The sequence below is a fragment of the Drosophila virilis genome, chromosome X, assembly GCF_030788295.1.
Source record: "Drosophila virilis strain 15010-1051.87 chromosome X, Dvir_AGI_RSII-ME, whole genome shotgun sequence".
Taxonomy (NCBI): Eukaryota; Metazoa; Arthropoda; class Insecta; order Diptera; family Drosophilidae; genus Drosophila; species Drosophila virilis.
This window is the reverse complement of record NC_091543.1, coordinates 13,747,628-13,769,118: the sequence shown is the minus strand read 5'-3', so window position 1 is coordinate 13,769,118 and position 21,491 is coordinate 13,747,628. Positions and strand designations below refer to the sequence as shown.

Sequence of the window (21,491 nt, the reverse complement as noted above, 5' to 3'; positions counted from 1 at the left end):
GCAGAATTTGCTTTTTATATATATAATATTTTTTTAAGATTTACTTTTAGTTGGTTTTGTAGTATTTTTTTTTTTTTTTGTAGGTTTTCTTTTATAGTATTTTTTGTGGTTGTTAGTTTTGCCTTTTTACAAAGTATTATTAACTCTTATCCGCTAGAAATACACTGGAAATTGTGTCACTGGCGCAGCTGTGGCTGCGGCTCCTGCCATAAATTGTTTACATTTCTAATATATATATATATATATATATATATATAAATATATATATATTGGTATATACATATATATACTCAATGTTTTTTCTTTTGTGTTTCGTATAAATTATTTTAAAAATATTAAAAAAAAATATGCGTAATTGTGAAAAATCATTTTAAATACAACACGTATGATATATGTTATATATGTATATATATATATATCTTATTTAAAAAAATAAAAAAAAAAAAATTGGAAAAAAAATTGTTTAAAATTATATTACATAACGGTTATTGCTTTGGTATTAAATGCCTCTGGTCGTGTTTAAGTCGCCTTCAAGGTGCAGCTGATGTCAGGGGCGGGGGCGTGGCCGTGGCTGGGAGAGGCAACAACTGCTGCAGAAGTTCGCGGCGCAATCTTTTAAAAAGTTGCTGTGAGGGTAGTTGACGGGCGGGGGTCGGGGGTCGGGTGTCGGGTGGCTGTATCATAACCGTGCGATAACTGATATATACACAGGGACGAGGGGCGAGGGGCGAGGGGGTTTGGCATCTTTAGAAGATGCGCGACATGAGGCGGCTGCGGCTGCTGGCGGCCAACTGTGAATGCGAATGATGATGCGGATGTCCAGGCGGCGGCAGCAGCGCATGTGGATGCGGCTGCAGCACATGTGGAACGGGGGGCGGCAAACCATGTGTTGATGCCGGCGGCGGCGGGTGGGCGCTGCTGCTCCAGCTGCTAAAAAGTCATGCCTCCTCCTTGAGCGAAATGGAGTGCGCGGGCAGGCTGGAGGATGCATTCGAATCGTTGTCGCCGCTCACGCTGCCCGCCAGCGACAGATTGTGGCCGCCGGCGACGCCGAACTGCGGTGGAAAGCCCACAGCCACGCCCATGGGACAAGGTGGCGACAATTGCGATTGCGTGGGCAACTGTTGTTGCTGCTGCTGCTGCTGTTGCTGTTGCTGCTGCTGCTGCTGGTGTTGGGCTTGGGCGGCCGCCGCCTGCAGCTGCTGGGCCGCAGCGGCGGCCTGGGCAGCGGCTACGGCATTGGCCGCATTGGCGGCAGCGGCTGCCGCTTTGCCCTGATTGACCACACACTTGCGCATATGCTTCTCGAGGGTGGAGGGCACGCTGAAGGGCATGTCGCAGAAGCGACAGCGATAGACATCCTTGCCGGTACGGCCGTGCGTCTTCATGTGGCGGGTGAGCTTGGAGCTCTGGGCGCAGGCGTAGGAGCACAGCTCGCACTTGTACGGCTTCTCGCCGGTGTGGCTGCGCCGATGCACGGTCAGGTTGGAGCAGTTCTTGAACACCTTGCCGCAAAACTCACAGGTGTCGTTGCGCTGCCGCGACTCCTTCTTCAGCAGCGGCCCCTGCAGCAACGAGTTGGCGCCGCCCAGGCCCAGCGGCTTCAGCTTCAGGTTCTCGAAAAGCGCCTCGTTGCGATGGAGCGCGGACATGCCCCACCAGTCGCCGCCGTCCATTTTCATGCGCTTGGACAGCTCGAAGGGATTGGGAAACGGATTGAACAACGGCACCTGGCCGGCCCCATCCTGCGGCTGCGGCTGGAACATGTTGCAGTTTTTGGCGAACTCGTCGCGCAGACGCAGCGCCGCCACCGGCAAGCCGTTCAGCTTGTCCGCGCCGGCGGGCCCAGCACTACCAGGGCCACCGGGTCCACCAGCACCAGATCCGGCTCCGACTCCGGATCCGGGTCCAGTGGCGCCGCGATTGTTGTTGTCGACGGCTGCGGCAGCTGCAGCGGCAGCGGCGACAGCGGCGGCCTCCTTGCGTCCGGACTCCTGCAGGGCCTGCTTGTAGGCCTCCGAGTATTGGGCTATGTTGGAGAGCCCGAATTTGTCCATAAGCTCGCCCACCAGGGAGGTGGCACCGGAGCTGGTCGTCTTGGGGCTTTGGCTCTTGCCATCGATGCGATTATTGACACTGAGATCCTCGGCCTCGTAGTCGACATCCTCGCAGTCCTCCAGCTCATCCTCATCATCGTCCTCGCCCTCACCCTCACCATCGGCATCCGCATCGACGTCCTCCTCGTTGAGCTCGTCGTCGGACTCATCCGGATTGGGATCATCGTCGTTGTCCGCCTCGTTTGTCTCCAGTGAATCGGCATTGCTGCCGCCGTCGTGGCCATCCTGATTGTTATCGCCGCCATTGCTGCTGCTGCCACCGTCATGGCCCTCGGCAGGGCTGCGATGGACGCGCATGTGCTTCATCAGCTTCTGGATGTGGGAGCACTCGAAGTCGCAGGCGGTGCACTTGTACGGCTTCTCGCCGGTGTGCGTCCGCTGGTGGATGATCAGATTGTTCTCGAACCGGAACTTCTTGTCGCAGTAGCCGCACGCGAAGCAGCTGCTCGCTAGCTCCATTGCCTCCGCCTCGTTGCGCTCCGAGTCCACGGCTGGGGCATGCGGCTTGCTCGGCGGCGTGCTGGCTGAGCGTGGCGTGCTGGGCAGCTGCTGTCCGTGCTGGCTATGCTGCTGCTGGCCGCCATTCTCGGTGCTCCGCTCGGGCGGCGTCAGGGAATGGGGACGCGGTGTCGCCGCCAGCTGCACGCTGGCCGCGGAGCTAGGCGAGGGGCTCGCAAAGCGCGGCGATTGCTTCTGTCGTGGACTCGGCGAGCTCGAGTTAACAATGTTGCCAGCTCCAGGGCTTGTTGTGCCCGCAAGCTGACGCAATCGCTGCGAGTAAAAATCCATCTGCTGCGGTTCCAGATTCAATGCGGCTCCCGCGGGACTCACTGCAGCAGCCTGTTGCTGCTGCTGCTGTTGCTGCTGTTGCTGTTGTTGCTGCTGCTGTTGTTGCTGCTGTTGCTGCTGTGAGCTGAGCGAAGGCGGCGGCAACGCGGCGGGCGGCACAGAGCCGCGCTGGCTGCTGTTGCTCGAGGGCGGCCGCTGCTCAATGCCGCTAGGAACGTTGACAGCAACGCCAGGGATCGGTTGCTGCTGCTGCTGTTGCTGCTGCTGGGTATTGGCATTGAACTGGGCCTGGGCGGCGGCAGCGGCGGCGGCCAGATTGAAGCCATGATGCCGGAACTGCTCGCTCACCAGCTGCTCCATGCGATAATGATCGGCGGGCGTGGGTCTGCCGAAAAGCGGCGCCACGCTAGGAACTACATTGCCCTGGGCCAGCGCGGGCGGCAGCGGCATGCGCAGCAGCTGGAATGGATTCGCGTGCATTGCCTCGGGCGGTGCCAGTAGCGGATGATGACGCATGCCTGCTGCCATGGCCGTGGCCATATTCTGTTGCTGCTGCTGTTGTTGTTGTTGCTGCTGTTGCTGTTGCTGCTGCTGTTGCTGCTGTGCGCGCTGCTGCAACAGTTGCTGCGTCGGCGAATTGCCGCTGCTCGCATTGCTGCTGCTGCTCGTATTGGCCGAAGCAGCTCCTCCCGCTGCTGCTGCGGCGGCGGCGGCGCTGCTGTTGCTGCTGCTGCGCTTTGGCGCCGGGGACTGTGACTGCGAGGCGACGGCCTGCGCCATCAGCGCGTGCAACGGCAGCGGAACACCAACAGCTGCTGCTGCTGCTGCGGCCGCTGCTGCCGCTGCCGCGGCTGCCGATGGACTGAGGCTGCGATTGGGGCTGACGCTGGCGTTCGCTGCCGCTGCCGATGCGGCTGCATTGAGGGCGGCGGGCGTGGCCACAGTCAAGGTGGCGCCACCGCCGCCCGACTCCACGTAGATCTTGACGCCGTGCGAGTGCTGCACGTGCTGGATGAGCCGCCAGGCGGATGTGTAGCGGGTCTTGCAGGTCGAACAGGTGTAATTGCTGGGCTCTGCAACGAGAGGGCGAGAGAGAAAGATACGAAAGGAGATGAGTTTTGTGTTTAGCTATGTTGTCAGTCAAATATGTCAATTGGCAGGAAATGGGGCTGCCAGCAATTTGGCTTATTAATTATTAATAAATACCAGGCCAGAGCGGGACAGCGGGAGAGCGGGAGATATGCTGCAGATATTTGCTGCTGCAAATTTGCGGCGGCGAATTTATTTATTTATTGATTTTGTGTGCAACACACACACACACACACACACACACACACACACGCACACACACAAACGTGATGTTGCTAGCGTGCTATGCATACAAATGGGCGTGCACGGCAGCAACATCAGCCGCAACAGCTGCAGGTGCCTCAAACAGACAGCTGCCCCATACAGCAGGATATTGCCAAAATGATACACAAACTCATCCACACACACGCACACCCACACGCATCGTCCTGTCTCGTAATAGTTTTCGTTTTTTATTTTATGCTATTTTTTTTTTTGTGATATTTTCCGTGCGGTTTGTCGCGACGTTTGTTAATTTGCCACGGAAACCAAAAACCAAAAACCGAAAACCGTAAACCGAAAATGAAAATCAAAAACCACCCAAACCACCCACATGTCCTGCGGCGGAAATTACAAGCGGGCGCACATGTGGCCATAACTATCGACGACTGCGGCAGGAGGGTTCGCTTGGGGCGCAGATTGGCCGGGGCGGGGGCCGTGGCCGGGGCAGGGTCGGGGACGGGGACAACGCAACAGATGCGATTTTTAAAATGAAAAATGTGAAAATGTGAAAATTTGCTACGGCAAGAAAATAAAAAAAAATGAAGACAACCACAAAAAAAAAAAGACTACAATAATAAAAAAAGATGTGTTAAAGGCAAAGAGCAGAGTGAAAAACGACTTGAGAATACACTTTCTATTGAGAAGGGACTGCGGGACGAAATATATTTTAAACAAAGATAAATTAAAATGCATAATTGAGCTAAGCGAGCGCACAAAAGTAGGCCAAGAAAAATGTGCGACAGCAGAGTGTGAAAGATTAAAGGACGGCTGAAAAAGTTGGCCAAATATTCGGATAAACTTTAGAAAATAACTATTCCTGACATTTCGTTAGACATTTGATCAACTATTGACTGCATCGCATCTAATGCTGCTGCACACAAAGTCTCTGGGTTTGAGCCCAAGCGGAGGCAACTGGCAAGCAGCCCGGCAGAGATAGAGTATTAACACGTAGATAGTATAGACTAGGGCAGACGTGGTCCAGGGCTAATCGAAGCGCAAAGAAAAGCTGCTGCACAGGTCAACACATGTCACCACGCTGGCGCTGGCCATGCGGGCAACAAGGTGTTAATGCGCCACTATTAGATGCCAACTACCCCCAGCGACAACAACAACAACAACGAGAACGAGAACAACATCAATGAAAAGCAGCAGAGGAAAAACTGTGGAAAAACTGGCAGCTCGAGCAACGCACTTTGCATTTAAATGACGCTTTAAAAAAAGGTAAGAGCAAAAAAAAAAAAAAGGAATTGAAAATGAAAATGGAAAAGAAAAGTAAAATGAAAATGCGTTTGGAGTCGAGTTGACAAAAAGGATGTTGAGAAAAACGCATGTCGCGCACGAGCCCATCAGTTTGAGCAGGAGTTACACACACACACACACACACACACACACACTTTTGCTTTCTCTTTTGTTTACTTTTCGTATATTTTTCCAGCTATTTTTATATATATATATATATATTTTTTTTTTTAATTTTATGACGTTCCGCGCGACTGCAGACTCGCTGCTGCTTCTTCGCGACTTCCTGCCGAAAGGTGAGAGCGTGCTGAACATGATTTGGCCACGACCCCGGCGCAAGGACAATGCCGATCAATGCCAGGGCAGCGTTGAAATCCTTGCGCCATGCGGGCCGCAGGAAATGCAAATGAATCTGACAGATACATAATTTGTGTACATCAAAAGGGTTCAGCGGGTCTCGCTCTTTACTAGCTAGGGGTTAGGGGCTAGGGGTTAGGGGTTGCAAAGGGTTTAACACGTCGGGCTGCTGCCTCTGCCGATAGCAGTTGCTGCTGCCTCTGATGTTGTTGTTGTTGTTGTTCGGGATCATGGATCATTATCATTTCGGGCACATCGCGCTTGTCATAAAAAACGAGGCAAAAGTTGTCGAAAAACGTGCGGCATTTGCCAACTGCTCGAGGAGGTTGCTTCCATTTAATTCGGGTTCGTTTTTTGTGTGCACAGACGCGCGTTGCGCACGCGCCAAGCTCGCATCCTTTATGTCCTGGCAGCAGGAGCGGAGCATCTTCTAGCTGCCTGTCTGCCTTTCTGTCGGTCTGTCTTTGGCCTGCGCCTGGCACGCTCTGAACTTGGCAGCCTCTTTCAGCTGCTCGCATGCTGGCATTGTCATGCGGGAGTCAGGACACCAGCTCCAGCTCCTGCTCCAGCTCCGTCTCCATCTCGAGTGACTGCATTCAGAGCAGCTCAGACGGAAGCAAACGCAAAACAAAGCAAAGCTGAGACGAGTCGCCAGGAAATGGCAAATTGACCGCCTGCTGCAAAGTGGAGCCAGGAAGTGCGCCAGGACAACGACGCGTATGAGCAATGCCAGCCAACAAGTGGGGCGCGGGGGGCAACGGGTTGAACGGGGGTCAGCGGGTGGGCAGCCAACACACACACACACAAGAAAAGGGTTGCACAGTAATGGGATAATTGTTGCAGCTTTTTGCCGCATGTTGCCAACTCAGCGGCAGCGGCAGCGGCAGCCGTTGTCGAGTGTCCTGCGGGCTCCTGCGGCGATTTGCATGGCTCGACCTTTGCTTAAGCCTTTGCCAGTGTATCCTTTTTTTTTCATTCTTTCTTTCTTTTTATCCTGCTGCTGCTGCTGCTGCTGCCACAAAGCAAGGCGCGCGCGTAATCCTTTTTGTGGGTGGACGTGAAATTGCATGCGCCGAGCGCATTAGCCATTGATTTGGATATTGAAACGCTCGTCCAGGTGGCTGTGCGAGGGCGAGCGGGAGGGAAGTGTTAGGGCGGGGGTGTCACACTCTTCTTTTACCATTTTTAAAAAGGGGCCAGAACGTTAATGCCTGGCTTAGTGCCAGCATGAGTCAATAATTGAATGCGAGTGCGGTGAATACTGAATGAATGAATGAATGAATGAATATGTGGCTGTGTGTATTGATAAAATGGGTTCAAGCGCTGTTGTCCTTTTGGCTGACCTCAGACCTCAGGCCCGCGCTCCTCCCCACCCTCTGAAAGCAACCCACTCAGCTGACTCGTGATGGTTTTTCATTGTTGCTGCGGTCGCGACACGCTGCGCATTTGAAAGTGCGCCAGCAAATTGATAATTAACATGAGGCACACACTCACACACACACACACACACACACACACACACACACACACGCTGACAGGCAACAGCGTAAAAAGCGTGTACCAAAAAGAAAAAAAAATAGTCGTGACATCGCGCGCATCGCAACAAATATTTTCATTTTCCCAAATTTGTTGACAGTTTTTCACAGTCAGGTGTGTGTGTGTGTGTGTGTGTGTGCTTGTGGGGGTAGTCATGGCAGCAGTCGCTACATATTTATAATTACCAAATGGACAACAATTGGATGCGAGGACAACAGCAGCAGCAGCAACGGCAGCAACAGCAACAACAACAACTTTCAAATGCGAGCGAGAAAAAAGTGCGCAAAAGAGTAGCAAAAAATTGTAAAACAATGCGTAATTAACGCGACAGATACAGATATGTATACAGATACAGATACAGATACAAATGTATCTGCAGCTGTGCAGCTGTATCTATGCATCCGCTGCCGTATCCGTTTCTGTATCTGTATCTGTATCTGTATCTGTATCTGCGGCTGCCGCCGTTGAAGTGCTGACAGTTTTGCATTGTCAGGAGTCAAACAACTTTGTTGTCGGTGACTTTTGTTGTTGCTGTCGCTTTTGTTGCTCGTGTCAAAAGCGCAAAGTTCAAGGGTTAAATTGCGACAATGTATGTGCGAGCTTGCGTGTGTATATGTGTGTGTGTGTGTGAAAGCATTCAAATGCGACTGACACGCATCATGCGTCTAGCTTTGATTGACTGATTAACTGACTGAGTCACTGAGCGAGTGCAGCAGGTGAATATGCTAGGCCAGCTGAAAGCTGTGAGTGCATTCATGAGTATACTCACGAATGTATAGTAACAATGCTGGCAAGCGCTAGCAAGAATATAATAGAGAATGATGGCCGGATTTTATTGATTGTCCCAAGCTTTAGCAATGAGGAATTTGGATCTGTTTATGAGTGTATTCATGAGTATTCATGATTGTACTCATATAAATACAGGAGAAGTCTCATAAGTGAAACTAGCTGGCAAACACTGGCAAAAGGGTAAACAATTTTTGGTACTTATAAGTGTATTTAAAAGTATTCGTGAGTGTATTCATAAGCTATTAATATTAATTTGATTTAATTTCTTTTCTATTCATAAGTGTATCCATGAGAGCACACACGAGTACCAAATTGCAAATGCTGCATTCGCTTTGTTTATGCAAATGAATGTCACTTAACACGCTCACCTGCTCGCACTCATTCAAACACTCACTCAAACAGTTTGGTCAACTCGAACGCCGCCTGTCAATTGCCGCCGTCAATAGCTGCCACGCGCTGTTTGCCTCACCTCACCTTTGACCTTGTGCCGTGGCACGTGGCTGCTGCTGTGCTGGTCAACTCGTCAGCCAACTGACCGCCTCAATGGTCAACTTACCCCGAAACCCTTTCTGCCTCTTATGCCTAACCTTTTGCCCTTGCCCCTTTTGTCTTTTATTCTCAAGCTTTTTCCGTTAACGTTCTCTTTTGTGCGTGTGTCAAGTCCAGCTCGCATTCACATTCACATTCGCATTCGCATTCATATTCATATTCGAGTGTCCTGTGCGCTTTGTCCACTCAAGTGGTTTGTACCTCTCCGCCTGCCCTCTTTGCCGCTGCCACCCTGCCCCTCGTGCGCACATTCCTTTGCTTCCGCCTTTTAAATTACCCTCGAGGGCAGCTCGACTTCAGCTTCAGATACATCTACAGCCTTTGTTTTGTTGTGTGTCCTGTTGGGATTACCCTTTACGCTTTCGCCCCGCTGTCCATTCTGCCCGCTTGCTCCTTGCTATTGTTTTTATTGCTGTCTTTTCGCTTTCGCTTTGGCTTTGGCTTTTCATCAGCTTCATCGTCCGCATTTGCATTGAAAAATGTCAAAGTCAAAGGACAACGTCGCGTGACAATCGAAGCTTCTGCACTACCTCGCTTACCTCCCCTTCTTCCCCAGCTCCCCACTGCTGCTGCCGCTGCTGCTGCTGCTGCTGTTGTCCGAGTGTCCTTTTTGGTCCTGCTGCACTTCAGTTTTATCAGCAGTTTGCGCTTTGATGTCGCCCACGTTCCCATATTTTGCTGCATGTCCTGCCACATTTGCCCTGCTTCTGCTTCTGCTTCTTCTTCTGCGTTCCTGTTTTTTTATGCACAACAAAGCGCTGGTCAAAAAGGGCGGGGCGCGGTCGGCGGGTGTGTTAATGCAGCTGCAGCTTATCGCGCGCTCAGCTGCCCCGCGGCCCGATCAGCGGCGACTTATGGACAGCAGCCGCGAGTGCATATCCTTTGACACACACACACACACACACACACACACACACACAAATACACGCACATCAAACACATTTTTTGCGCACATTTTTGCCGCCTCGTTTGATCTTTAGACTGTTTTTTTTCCCCCCGTTTTAAGCGCTGGTCACTTAAGCGGGCGCGCTTTGGGGGAGTTGGATGGGTGGGTGGGTGTCTTTTTGGATTCTGGCTTTTAATTTTCATTACACAAATATGCGCACGATAAAAAATACGTTAATGAGGAAAGGGGACGGCTGCTCACCTGTATGCACTGTGTTGGCCTCGGCATCGACGAGCTCCATTTTTGGCCGCTTGGCCAGCGGCTGTTGGCACTCGTCCGCCGTGGACAGCAGCTGGGCATCCAGCTGGGCTTGCTCCTCCTGTTGGTGTTGCTGCTGCTGCTGCTCCTCTGCGGGCTGTTGTTCGTCATCGTCTTGGGGCAGCTCGTCGTCGGCATAGGGCTCCTGCTTGACCTTTGGCTTGTCATCGTCGAGCGTGCAGTCCGCCGCAAGTTGCGGCTCGGGCGGCTGCTCCGACTTGGACTGTGCGCGGCTGGGACTGTGCGCCTCCAGGGGCGTGCCGCTGGCTGTGGTTAGCGCATCGCTGTCCGCCTTGGGCGTCGTATTGTCGTTCTCTGTGAAAGACAGACCGCGAGTTAGCCACAGCCGGAAAGGGTGAACAGGGAGACGGAAGGCAGAGTCTACTCACCATCTACCAGGCGCTTGGGCGTGCTGCTGGCGCCATCGGCCAGCAGATCCGCTGGACTTGGCGGCGGTGTGTGTATGCGTGAGCCGCTCGCTGCGCTGCTGGCCACAGCGGCCGCCGCAGCAGCTGCTGTTGCCGCTGCCGTTGCTGCCGCCGCTGCCGCTGCAGCCGCAGCAGCCGTGGCGCTGGGTGGAGCCGTCGCAACTGGGGCTGATTTGCGGCCTGTGATGGGCGCCGATATGGAGGGACGGCGATTGACCAGGCTCAGTGGGCGGCCCTCGTCGGCATCACGATCCATGCTGGGCGCCTGTGTGGTGCACTGGCCATAGTTCTCCTTGTTGCACTGCAGCACCTTGTGCTGTATGAACCGGACGATGTCCGACAGCGCGAAGGTCTTCTGGCACGCGCCGCACGTCAGTATGTCCTGCGCGGCGACCGCATCGTTCTCTGTCGAGTCGGAATCTGCAAAGGCAAATTTCAGTTTTTTGGCAATCGTTAGAATTGTGTCTCTGACTCAAACATTTATTAGTTAGATCCCATCCCCAACCCCCAACCGCAACACGCCGCCCACACCACCCGCACCACCCGCTGACTGATGGCACTTTTGCACTTGTAGTTCATAAATTTGCTCGGCAGTTGCCGCTTTTATGGCCATCGAATGCCGGCCATCAATTCTGGCTTAATGCGCCGCCAACTTAACCACATGAACTCCATTTGGGTGGTGCACAGTGGTTCAGTCGTTGTCTAATTTACTTCAGCTTCTCCTTGCTGCTGTTGTTGTTGTTGTTGTTGTTGTCACTTTTATGGCAGCAATTGGCGGCCGACAGTCATGAATAATTCTGTGGCATGCCCTCAAACTACAGCAGGGACTGACTAAAGGCGACTGCACGACTGTCAAGCTATCGATACATTTATCGATTAATAAATGTTAAGCTACAGTAAGGCCTAGCTAACGCTGAGCTCTAAATAGCTTATCGATGACATCTATTGATGATTCAGAGAAGCTCCTAGCTTCACACAACTAAAAAAAGTAGCTGCTAAAATTTATCGATAAATTTATCGATAATCAAATCACTGATTTTGTTGTAATTCGCCCAACACAAATGCCAATTGGCATTTGGCGTGGCATTCATTAAGCGAGCTTAACTAAATAGCCAAACATACACACCCACACACCCACACACACACACACAGGGAGTGAGTATCAGAATTGATTAGCAACAACAATTTACGCTGGGTTTTTACGCTAAAAGAATTGTTGGCAGCAGCCATGACCAAATGGCAGCTATGACAACCCTGCCCGCAATCTCCTCCAGCTCTGCCGCTGCTCGCTGGCATTCACTTATTTACATATGGACATTGCTCTGGGCGCTGATAAGAGGGCGTGATATGCAGGAACAGGGGTTCGGGTTTTGGTTTTGGTTCTGAGTTCTGAGTTCTGGGTGGGGTGTATTACGCGGATCGATTCGCCTGCACTTTAATTTATGTATTTGCGCGCGCCCAACAACAACAACAACAGCACCACCAAAAACCACACACACCATAGACTGTAATCTGAGCCCACACCCTCAAACCCCACCCCGCCAACTATTTGCATGTGTGTGTGTGCGGAGTTAAATGTGTACATAAATTCCAGTAGCAAGCGAAAAATTTGCGAGGCGCCTGCAATTAATTCGAGTCGCAATGAGCTGCCGCTAAAATTGCGGCCAATTGTTTGCGGCACGGCGTATAAAGTGGAGGAAGAAGATAAAGAAGCGGCTACGCTTGCCCCCGAGGCTATGCAACTTTTGGCAATTTATCGATGAATTTTGATTGACCAAGAAACCAAATCAACTGCCTGCTTTTGGCCCCCCTCCAAACATAGCCTCAACAACAATAAGAAGAAGAATAAGTGAAAGAAGAAGAACAAGAAGGAGAAGAAGAGGTGTAGCATGAAGCAGCAGCAAATTAGCCGCCAGGCACATGCACGCACCAAGGGATAGCTCTTTTATATGCTGCAGGAGAGCAACACAAAAAAAAAAAATCTTGATTGAAATGTTATCAAATTGCCAAAGTTTTCGATTTTGGCCCGCCCGCCACATTTTGGTCAATCAAAAATGACCTAATTTTGATTGATCAATCAACTGAGGCCAAACAAGAGTTGTGCGTGTCTTATTTTTTAGTCATTTTATTATTGAAGTTTTTTTTTTCTTTGGAGTAAATAAATTTATGGGCATATTTTTTAACCAGTTTATTTGTGAAATTTTGTGTTTCTATTTTTTAAACTATTTGTGTATATTTTTAACATTTTTTCTAATGAAAAACAGTTTTTGAATTGTCTATTCAATTTTTGAGGCTTTTGATAGACGTTTTCTTGCGTGAGTTCTGCGAATGCTTCGGCCTTTGGGCCCTAGAAGTAGAGCCTTACTTTCTTTCCTCAACTAAATTGTTTCATTTTTTAATTATATCAAATTTCTAATCATATTTAGTTTTACGTTTCTTTAGTATATTTTGTGCATATATATTTTTTATTTGTATTTGTTTCTTCTATGTTTTGGCCAGTTCCTTGGCCTTTAAGCTAATTGCTCATCTTTTATTACACACACTAAGTAACTGGCCCCACCTCCCGCCCCGCTGCTCAATGACACATCCTCCCCCAGTACACGCCCCCCCCCCTGCCCTTTTCTGTTCTGACTTTGTCAATTAGCTGTCGTAACAGTCATAAAAAAAAGTCAGCTAGCAAAAAAAAAAATTATTGACGCGCTGTCGGCTGCCACTTGTCAAGTTTGTTGTTCTTGTTGCTGTTGTTGCTGTTGTTGTTGTTCCTGTTGTTGTTGTTGTTGCTGTTGTTGTTTTGGGCAGTTTTAACAATTTGCGGTTGCCCACACACACACGCACACACACACAACAACTAATGCGCCCCGAAGCGTTGCTCAACTTTTCTTATATATTTTTTTGGGCCACGTCCTTTGTCCGTTTTTTTGCGTGCGACCAACGGCCCGTCCGCCCCTTCCCCGGCCCATCCGCCCGCTCGTTTGCTGTTTTTTTTTTATACATTTTTTTATCAATTGATTGTCCTGCGACGGGGTGACAACAAGCTCCTCACACACATGCTTTTTTTATTTATCTCATATTATTATTACACACATATATCTCTCTTTTTTTTTGGGTAATTTTTTGATTGTTTGGGCGTTTTGGTTTCTGTTTCAATAACAATAAAAAAAATATGTTTTCGCTTATATTTTTTTTCTCGCTTTCCCCTCGTTGCCCTATTGACTTTTTTACTTATTTTTTTTCTGTTGGGTATTTTATTTATTGATTGGGCGATCATTGGCGTGAAATCGACGCAGGACGCAATTAGCCGCCTGTCTGACTCCATGAATTAAACATGTGTTGTTGCAAGTTGTTGCTGCTGTTGCTGGCAGCGGCTGTTGCTGCTGCTGCTGCTGCGCGATTGGCCAGTGGACAGCTAGCGGGCAGGTAAAACTGACTTGTTACCTGCGTTTTATTTTGTAGGCGTTGCCCCGCAGCGGAACGTGGTCGAATAACAGTGCAAGAGAGTGAGAGTGAGAGTGCGAGTTGTATGTGTGTGTGTGTGTGTGTGACTAGGGCTAACGGGTCGAGGGCGGGGGCGTAGCCAGCTATTTAACTAAGCGATTAGATTAGATGTGTGTGCGTGTGCGTGTGTGTGCTGAGAGATTAACGCGCGCGTCTGGCAAAAACTTAGTAAATATAAATAATATACAAAAACTTATTGACAGCTCCAAAAAGTCTGCTGCAATATGACGCAAAGGCTAAAGAGTGCCAGCGAGAGCGAGGGAGACTGAATGATAGAGAAAGAGAGAGTTGCAACAGCAGCAGCAGCAGCAGCAGCAGGCAGCGACAGGGCTGGGTACGGGGGCAGCAGCAGCTGCTGGCCAAAAGGTGTATTTCGAAAGGGTGTTCAAAGTGCCCGAAACTGTCAAATGTCAGACAGACGCTGACAGTCGCCTGACAAGTGTCAACAGAAGGTAGCTCTGTGTGCGTGTGCGTGTGCGTGTGTTTGTGTGTGTGAGAGAGAGTTCACGTGTATTTGGCGCATATTTCATAAAGTCAGCTCATAAATTGAATTATCTGCACAAAAGGGCAAAAAGGACACGGCCAAAAGGGTTCAATACACAAAAGCGCAGCCAACAATTTAAGCAACCAGAACCAATGCGCTAACGATTCGCACAGAGAAATAGAGAGAGAGAGAGAGAGAGAGAGAGATGGAGGGGGAAGCGACAGCTAGAGAGAGAGAGAGAGAGCCATAGCCGCCACCTCTGCCCCTTTGAGGACCTCAGTTGACCAGCTGCGCTGAAATTGGTAGCCAAAATCTGTGGAAAGGCGTTTCGAAAACCGACAAAAATGTTTGTGATGTCATCGCATATGTGTAATTAATTCAGCTAACCCCGCCCCCCTGCCAGTCACCAGCCAACACACACACGCACACACACACGCAGGGACAATAAATAAATTGAAGTGCGTCGATTTGTAAACCGCGCAGCTTAAGATTTATTTACGAGCTGCCTTTGCCTCCCTGGCAAAAACTATCCTGCGGCTATTAATATGCGCCTAACTCTGTGTGCGTGTATCTGTTGTTTGTGTGTGTGTGTGTGTGTGTGCACTGGCAAAGTAGGACAATTAAGAATTAACATATTAATAGGACTTTTGCGCAAATTATCAAGACGCACAAATATGAAACTCAAGCAGGACTCAGATACAGATACACACTTATAGATACAGATACATCTGCTGCGTGCATGTGTCTGTGTCTATGCGTGTGTGTCTGTGCGTGTGTGTGTGTGTCTGCTCAGCTCGTATTTTTGTTATTTATAACATTTTCATGTTATTGACTGCACGCTGCGGCAGCTGCCCCACCACCCCCCACCACCAGCTCCAGCAGCCTGCCCACCAACCACCTCCCATTTCTACCACCACAATCAGGGTTCTAGCTCCCCCAACCCCCCCTCCACATCCAGTTGCTGCGGCTGCTGTCGGAGGCGTGGCACAGGCAGAAAACAATACGTTGATTGTGCTAATTTATGCCCCCCACACACACACACACTCTACCCCACACTACCACACACACACACTCACACATGTGGACCAAAGGACACGCTTTATGGCCGAAAAGGTTATGGGCCAGCCGAGCCTGGCTGTGCCTGTGGTTGGGTGGTTCGCTGGTTAGTTGGGGCCAGGCTGGCCATAAAAACCAGGCGAGCGCCACACGGTCGACTGTTTTTAGGTGCCCACACATACACACACACACACACACAAACGGAGACAAATGAAAAATGGCGGCTGAAAAATAGCGAAAAACTGTTACGTGGAAAAACTGTGCAGCAAATGTGCCAGCTGCAGCTTTGATGTGCGCCCAGTGGAAGGTCAGCTAAAATGCAGCAGCACACAGCAAAATACACACACACACACACACACACACATATGCAATTGAACTTAAAGATACTTTAGCAAAACTTAAGCTGGCAGCGCCTGCTGAATGTCGAACTAAGTGGCAAGGCTGTCTTTAAGTATTCCCTGTTTATAAAGAAAGAACCTTGGCTAAAGTCTAGAAAAACTAACCAAAGCCAGACTAGAATTATGGATTTTATCTTAGTTAACTGTGTAAATGTTGCGTGAAAAGAAAATCTTTGAGATACCATTTAACATTTTCCTGGATATATTTATACTGCTTTTCTTTTAAAGATTGTTTCCTGCATGTTTAAAGTTGAAACTTTCTCAAGCCTTAAATCTAAACAAGCTTCATTTAATCTAGACAGGAATTCAAGCAAACCTGTCAAAAACCAGTTGTTTATATATTAAGATACTCTTTGAATATAATTGAGATACTTTTTAAACATAATCCAATTGGCGCTTTAAAGAATCATCAGAAATTTACTAAAATGAATAAATATGTTATACAATACTCAACATATGGCAACTATGCTCCGATGTTTTTGAACAAATTTAGTGGCTTTTGAAATAGAAGAAGAAATTCAAGATGATGAAGAAGAAGAAGAAGAAGCACAGCCAGGCATTATTATGACACCAAGTGCTCCACTTCGTTGTCTATAGACAAATAAATTATGTACTGAAAAACAAGTTGTTGTTGTTGAAAAGAAATGCTGTGTAAATATTTAAAAATGCTGAGCCATATTTTGTTTGTTGTCTTATTGTTGCTTTTTATTGTTATTGTTGCCATTGTTGTTCTTGTTGTTGTTGAAGTTTTTTTGTTTTTTGGCCAACGGGACTGCCTTTTGAGCTCATTTAAAAAGTTAACTAAAAAACAAAAAGAAAAAACTGACAACGGCGGGAAAAAAAGGTTAAACAAATTCGAAATTTTTCGTTGCTGGCGCGATAACACACACACACACACACATACACATACGCCCCCACAAAGGTGAGTGTGTGTGTGTGTGTGTGTGTATTGGTAGTGGACACACACACACACACACACACACACACACACACAGCTTGACAGTGACAAAGCGACGTCAGGCAGCTGAAAAGTCAGCCCGCGCGCTGTGGAGTGGGGTGGGGTGGGGAGGGGAGGTGTGGGGAGCGGCAAGCGGTCGCCGTAATTTGTTTAAACAAATTACGTGGATAACCAGCAGGCAGCAGCAGTCAGCAGGCAGAGCAGCTAAAGGTGTTTCTTTTATTTCTTTTTTTTTTTTTTTGGAGCAGCTGAAACTACAACAAACACACACACACACACACACACATGGCAGCTCCTCGGCCCACTTCGCGCCGCTTCCTCTAGCCATTTGTGTGTGGGTGTCTTATCAGCAGGCTGGCGGCCAGCGACGCGTCGTCGTCGTCGTCGTCGCCGTCGCCGTCGCCGTCGTCGCAAAGTGTTTTAGCATACAAATTTGGTTTTATTTGCCTGCCTTGTTTTTACCTGGCACTGAGCAACCACCCTCGCCCTCACTTCGCCCCGCTGCCACCCACAACGTCCCTGGAGCGCTGCTGCTGCTGCTGCTGCTGGTGGCCAGGTGCCCCTGGCATAGTCCAAGGGCAACGGAAGAGGGGCAAGGGGCGGACAGCGGCAGCGGTTAGCCAAAAGCCAAGCGCTGACTGCTGATAACACCCGCATGTGCCGCCCGCCTTCAAACAACACCCTGCGCCCCCAGCCCTAACCCCAACAGCAGTGCAGCAGTGAGTGTGTGAGTGTGCATATGTGTGTGAGTGTGTTTGTATCTGGACAAACAAACAGTCCGCCAGGTTGAGGTTGAGTGAATGAGCCATATGCAAATATAGGCGGCCTGGAAGCGAGCATTAAATGTGGTCACACACACACACACACACACACACTATATTATGTGCTCTATATGCCTAGCAACAACAACAAATTGAACAATGTGTGTGCGTATGTGTGTGTGTGTGTGTGTCGTTCGAGGCAAAACAGAAAAATGCCGCCGTGTCAAGCCGAAAGCTGGACACACACAACGTGTGAGGACTGTGGTCTATATAGATATATATTTATATATATATATATAATATATAACACGGTAAGGTAGGGAGTGGTACGGGGGGGGGGGGGGGGGGGGGGGGGGGTAATCGGGGGCAACGGTTGACAACGCCAACTGTGCCGATAAGTAGAAAGGAAATGAGCACAAGGCAGCGAGTGGCCAGAGAAATTTATTTCAGTTACATTTGAAATGCAAGCAAAAGCCCAATTTTCGATAAGTATATGTATATCGATATAAAGCAGACTGGTCAAATCGAAAGAATTTAACGATTTAAGAAAAAGGAAACATAGATTGAAGATATTTATGCTAAGTGGAATTAAGGGAAAAGTCTTACTTTATAGCTACAAAGGATTTTGCTTTATATCGATATATAATCGACTATCGAAAAAAACGATAAATGCTTATCAAGCTAAAGCACGCGTCGATTGGAGGCGCAGATGCTTATCGAACTTAAGCCTTAACGTGGGAACTTAAAAAATGCTTAGGTTAATCGGAGACTGACAAACGCCTGCCAACGATAGCTTTTCGATAACTTTATCGATAACAGCTATAAAAGTGATAACTACAGCATTTCTTTGACCTGCTGCAGGGCTTTTGGTGGGCACCCTGTTTGCCAGTGGGCGTGGCAGCGCGATCCAATGAAGGCTTTCTGCCAACTGTCGGCGGCCAAGTCCAAAAGGCAGGCCCGCTGTTTGCCTTGTGGCATGAAGCGTAGCTATTGTAGGTGATAAGACAATGTTGTTGTTTTTGTTGCTGTTGTTGTTGCTGTTTGCGACAATGTTGTAATGTGAAGTTTTACTTTTCATTTTTCAGGTCGCTAAAATATTTGTATTTGTATTTGTGTTTGCATTTTGTGGTGAGACGCGCGCGGCGCACAGTTTGCTTTATATTCACCCGAAAAGTCAACGGCAACACCAACAACAGCATGAAGAACAAGAAGAAGAAGAGCGACGGCAACTACGGACATGGCATATGTAAATAGGCGCGATCTATATATGTAGGTGCCCCATAGATATAGTATAGGGTAGGTAGATAGGTTGGGTCTCTGCCATATAAGACCTGGGTACACATAAATGTATCTCAGATTGTGTGGGTGCGGGCGTGCTTGTTCTTCTTCTTGGTTTTGCTCTTGCTCTTGTTGTTGTTGTTGTTGTGCTGTTCTGGGTAACAGGCGCTTATCAAAAAAAAAAAAAAAAAAAAACAGTAAGAAAGAAAAAAAATGAAAAGAGGGCAGCTTGGCACACACACACACACACACACACAATTTCCCTTTATTATTGCTGTGCCGTGTCTCCCAATGTGGAGGAGACGGCGAATGATTAAAGCGACAACAGGCAGAAGAAGCCGAACAACCGGAAAGGTGAAGAATTCTCAGAAATGCTGCAAACTATCTTTCAAGATCGTCTATCTCCCGCCCCAACATTGCGACATTAATAAGCGACACCCCCACCACGCCCACCCTCTGTCAATAGGCGTCTTTTTTGTTTTATTTTTTTTTTTTTTTTCGTGGGTTTTCCACTCCAAAGTTTTGTACACTTACGGCTCAGCGAACGGAATCCATGATCCTCACTGATCGACAGCATTTTGTTGTACATTTTTTATGCGTTTTTTTTTTTACTTTTCACTTGGGCATTTAAAAAAAAAATAGTTTTTGAGCTTTTTTGTTTGCTTTTTCTTTTAGCACATCACAAAGTTGTTTTTTGTTGCAAAAAAAAAAAAAATGTTTAAAAAACTAGAATAATTTATTTATAGTTCCTAGCAAGGCACCGCGTAGCACACACGATCGTAGGTAATCCAATTGTCCTGCGCTGTGTGCGGGGTCCTTGACAAAAATAACAGATGAAAAAAAAAAATGTTCTTTTACTTTTCGAAGTCGCACTTTTTGCTTGGGCTCGCGTGTAACGGTTAAGTTTTTCGAATTGGGTTTATTTTTGTTATTTTGTTGGATTTTCGTAAATCGGTTCGTTCGTTCGTTTAGCCACACAGGATCTTGAGCGCGTCCTGGACTGTACGGGCAGAGCGCGTGTGTTGTTGACCCCACAGAGACTTCACGTGGACTGACAATCGAAAGTCTTCCTGTGACGGTCGTTGCCGGTCGCCGGTCGTCTACGGTCCTGCCCCTGCCTCTCTTTCTCTCTCTCTCACTGGCTGTCTCCCTGTCTCTCTGTCTCGCCAGCTCGCTCTCAGTGTGCGTGTCTGGGCTGAGGCTGTGCAGTCGCCGCTGACGCTGACTGCGCTGCACGAGTGTGCGTGTGTGCGTGTGTGCGTGTGTGTGCGGCCGGCGGTTGCCCTCGGTCCGTGTGCGGGACAGCAGCGCAGCACACACGAGAAAAAAACAACAGAAGAAAAAAAACGTGTGTGCACACACACACACGCACACACACATGCAGGGTAGTTGCTGCTTGCCTCTCGCTCGCACTACTCACACGCATGTGTGTGTGTGCGTGTTTGCGTGTGTGTGCGAGTGGACGTCGACTAAGAAAAAGGGGGATGAAAACATCTTTGGACTCTGCGGCTCTGCAGCCTTGGCCAGCGCTGCCGCTGCCAACGTTCGCTGCCGACGCTCGCTGCCAACGTCGCTCGCATTGTTTGGCGCTCCTTCCGCGCAACCCCCAGTCCAGCAAATTGAGTTGTTACAACAACAACCAGAAGCTGCAAGCAGCTAATGATAACCAGGCAGGAGCAGGAGCAGGAGCAGGGGCAGGGGCAGCGGCAGTAGCAGGAGATCGACAGGCAACAGGCCGAGAGCTGTTTCCCAGATCTGCCCAATATTTCCTGAATGTAAGCTATAGGAATACCTGTTATCTGGAGTTAAAAGATATGCCAGTGATTTGGGGCATCTACTTAAACTACTTAAACAATTTCCAATTAAACAATTCAAATTTTTGGTTGTATACACCTAAATCAAACGAGATGCATAAAAAAACAGCCGATTCATGAACCGACCTGATTTTCAAAAAGGGTTTTGACTCGCTTTGGAATATATTCCACGTTTAAGTGAAGTTCAGGGCGCATCTGATCAAAGTTTGAGCTAGAACTCAACCAGAACCTGGGTTTTGGTGTATGTGGAAAACAAGTTTAAGGAATCCACAGAATGGCAGGAAGCTGGTTCGAACCACCAATTGTTCAGAAAAGCTTTTGAGTGCGTATTCTAGGAATAATGTAATATCAAAATAGCACTTGGTCGAACTAAATAACTCAAAGAGATAGATTCATCCAAATATAACACATTAATACGGAATTGCCAATACTCATATCTGCATGATTTTAGGCTTTCCCAATTTGTAGCCCCTTTAAAGCAATGCTATGTTTGAAAACCCAACTAAGATCTTTATGAAGCTTGGTACCCGCCAGCATTTGTTCATAATCCAACTAACTAGCATGCCCAAGCCATGGGATCTATGATAATCCTTTAGTTATCCAGCTGTAACTCAAGACCCAGCATGCTGTCTCAGAGTCTGTCTTCATCTTCTTTTTGGTATGGTTGTTGTTGTCCGGAGTAATACACTCCTTTGACATAATCGTAGCCCCATTCCAGTGGGCGTTCCACTTGGCTGGAAACATCTTTGTTATAGCTGGAATCCTTGCATTGCGCATCCAACGAAGTTTGTTGCCCTCTGCGCAGTGTGCAAGGCATGTGCGCAGCTCAAGAGCAAGAGAGAGCAAGAGAGCGACAGAGAGAAAGAGAGATAGTGAGAGAGTGAGAGAG

At 48.6% G+C, this 21,491-nt stretch overlaps 1 protein-coding gene across 1 annotated transcript; it reads right to left on the bottom strand.

The window, feature by feature from the left end:
• Positions 1 to 316: 316 nt before the first annotated feature.
• Cph (BCL11 transcription factor chronophage) lies at positions 317 to 19,445 on the bottom strand. Its single transcript, XM_070210327.1, has 4 exons — positions 19,323 to 19,445; positions 10,320 to 10,778; positions 9,874 to 10,245; positions 317 to 3,979 (listed from the first exon to the last, which is right to left on the bottom strand). The coding sequence occupies exons 1-4, from the start codon at positions 19,375 to 19,377 to the stop codon at positions 939 to 941; spliced, it is 3,927 nt and encodes a 1,308-aa protein (XP_070066428.1). The 5' UTR covers positions 19,378 to 19,445; the 3' UTR covers positions 317 to 938.
• Positions 19,446 to 21,491: the final 2,046 nt, after the last annotated feature.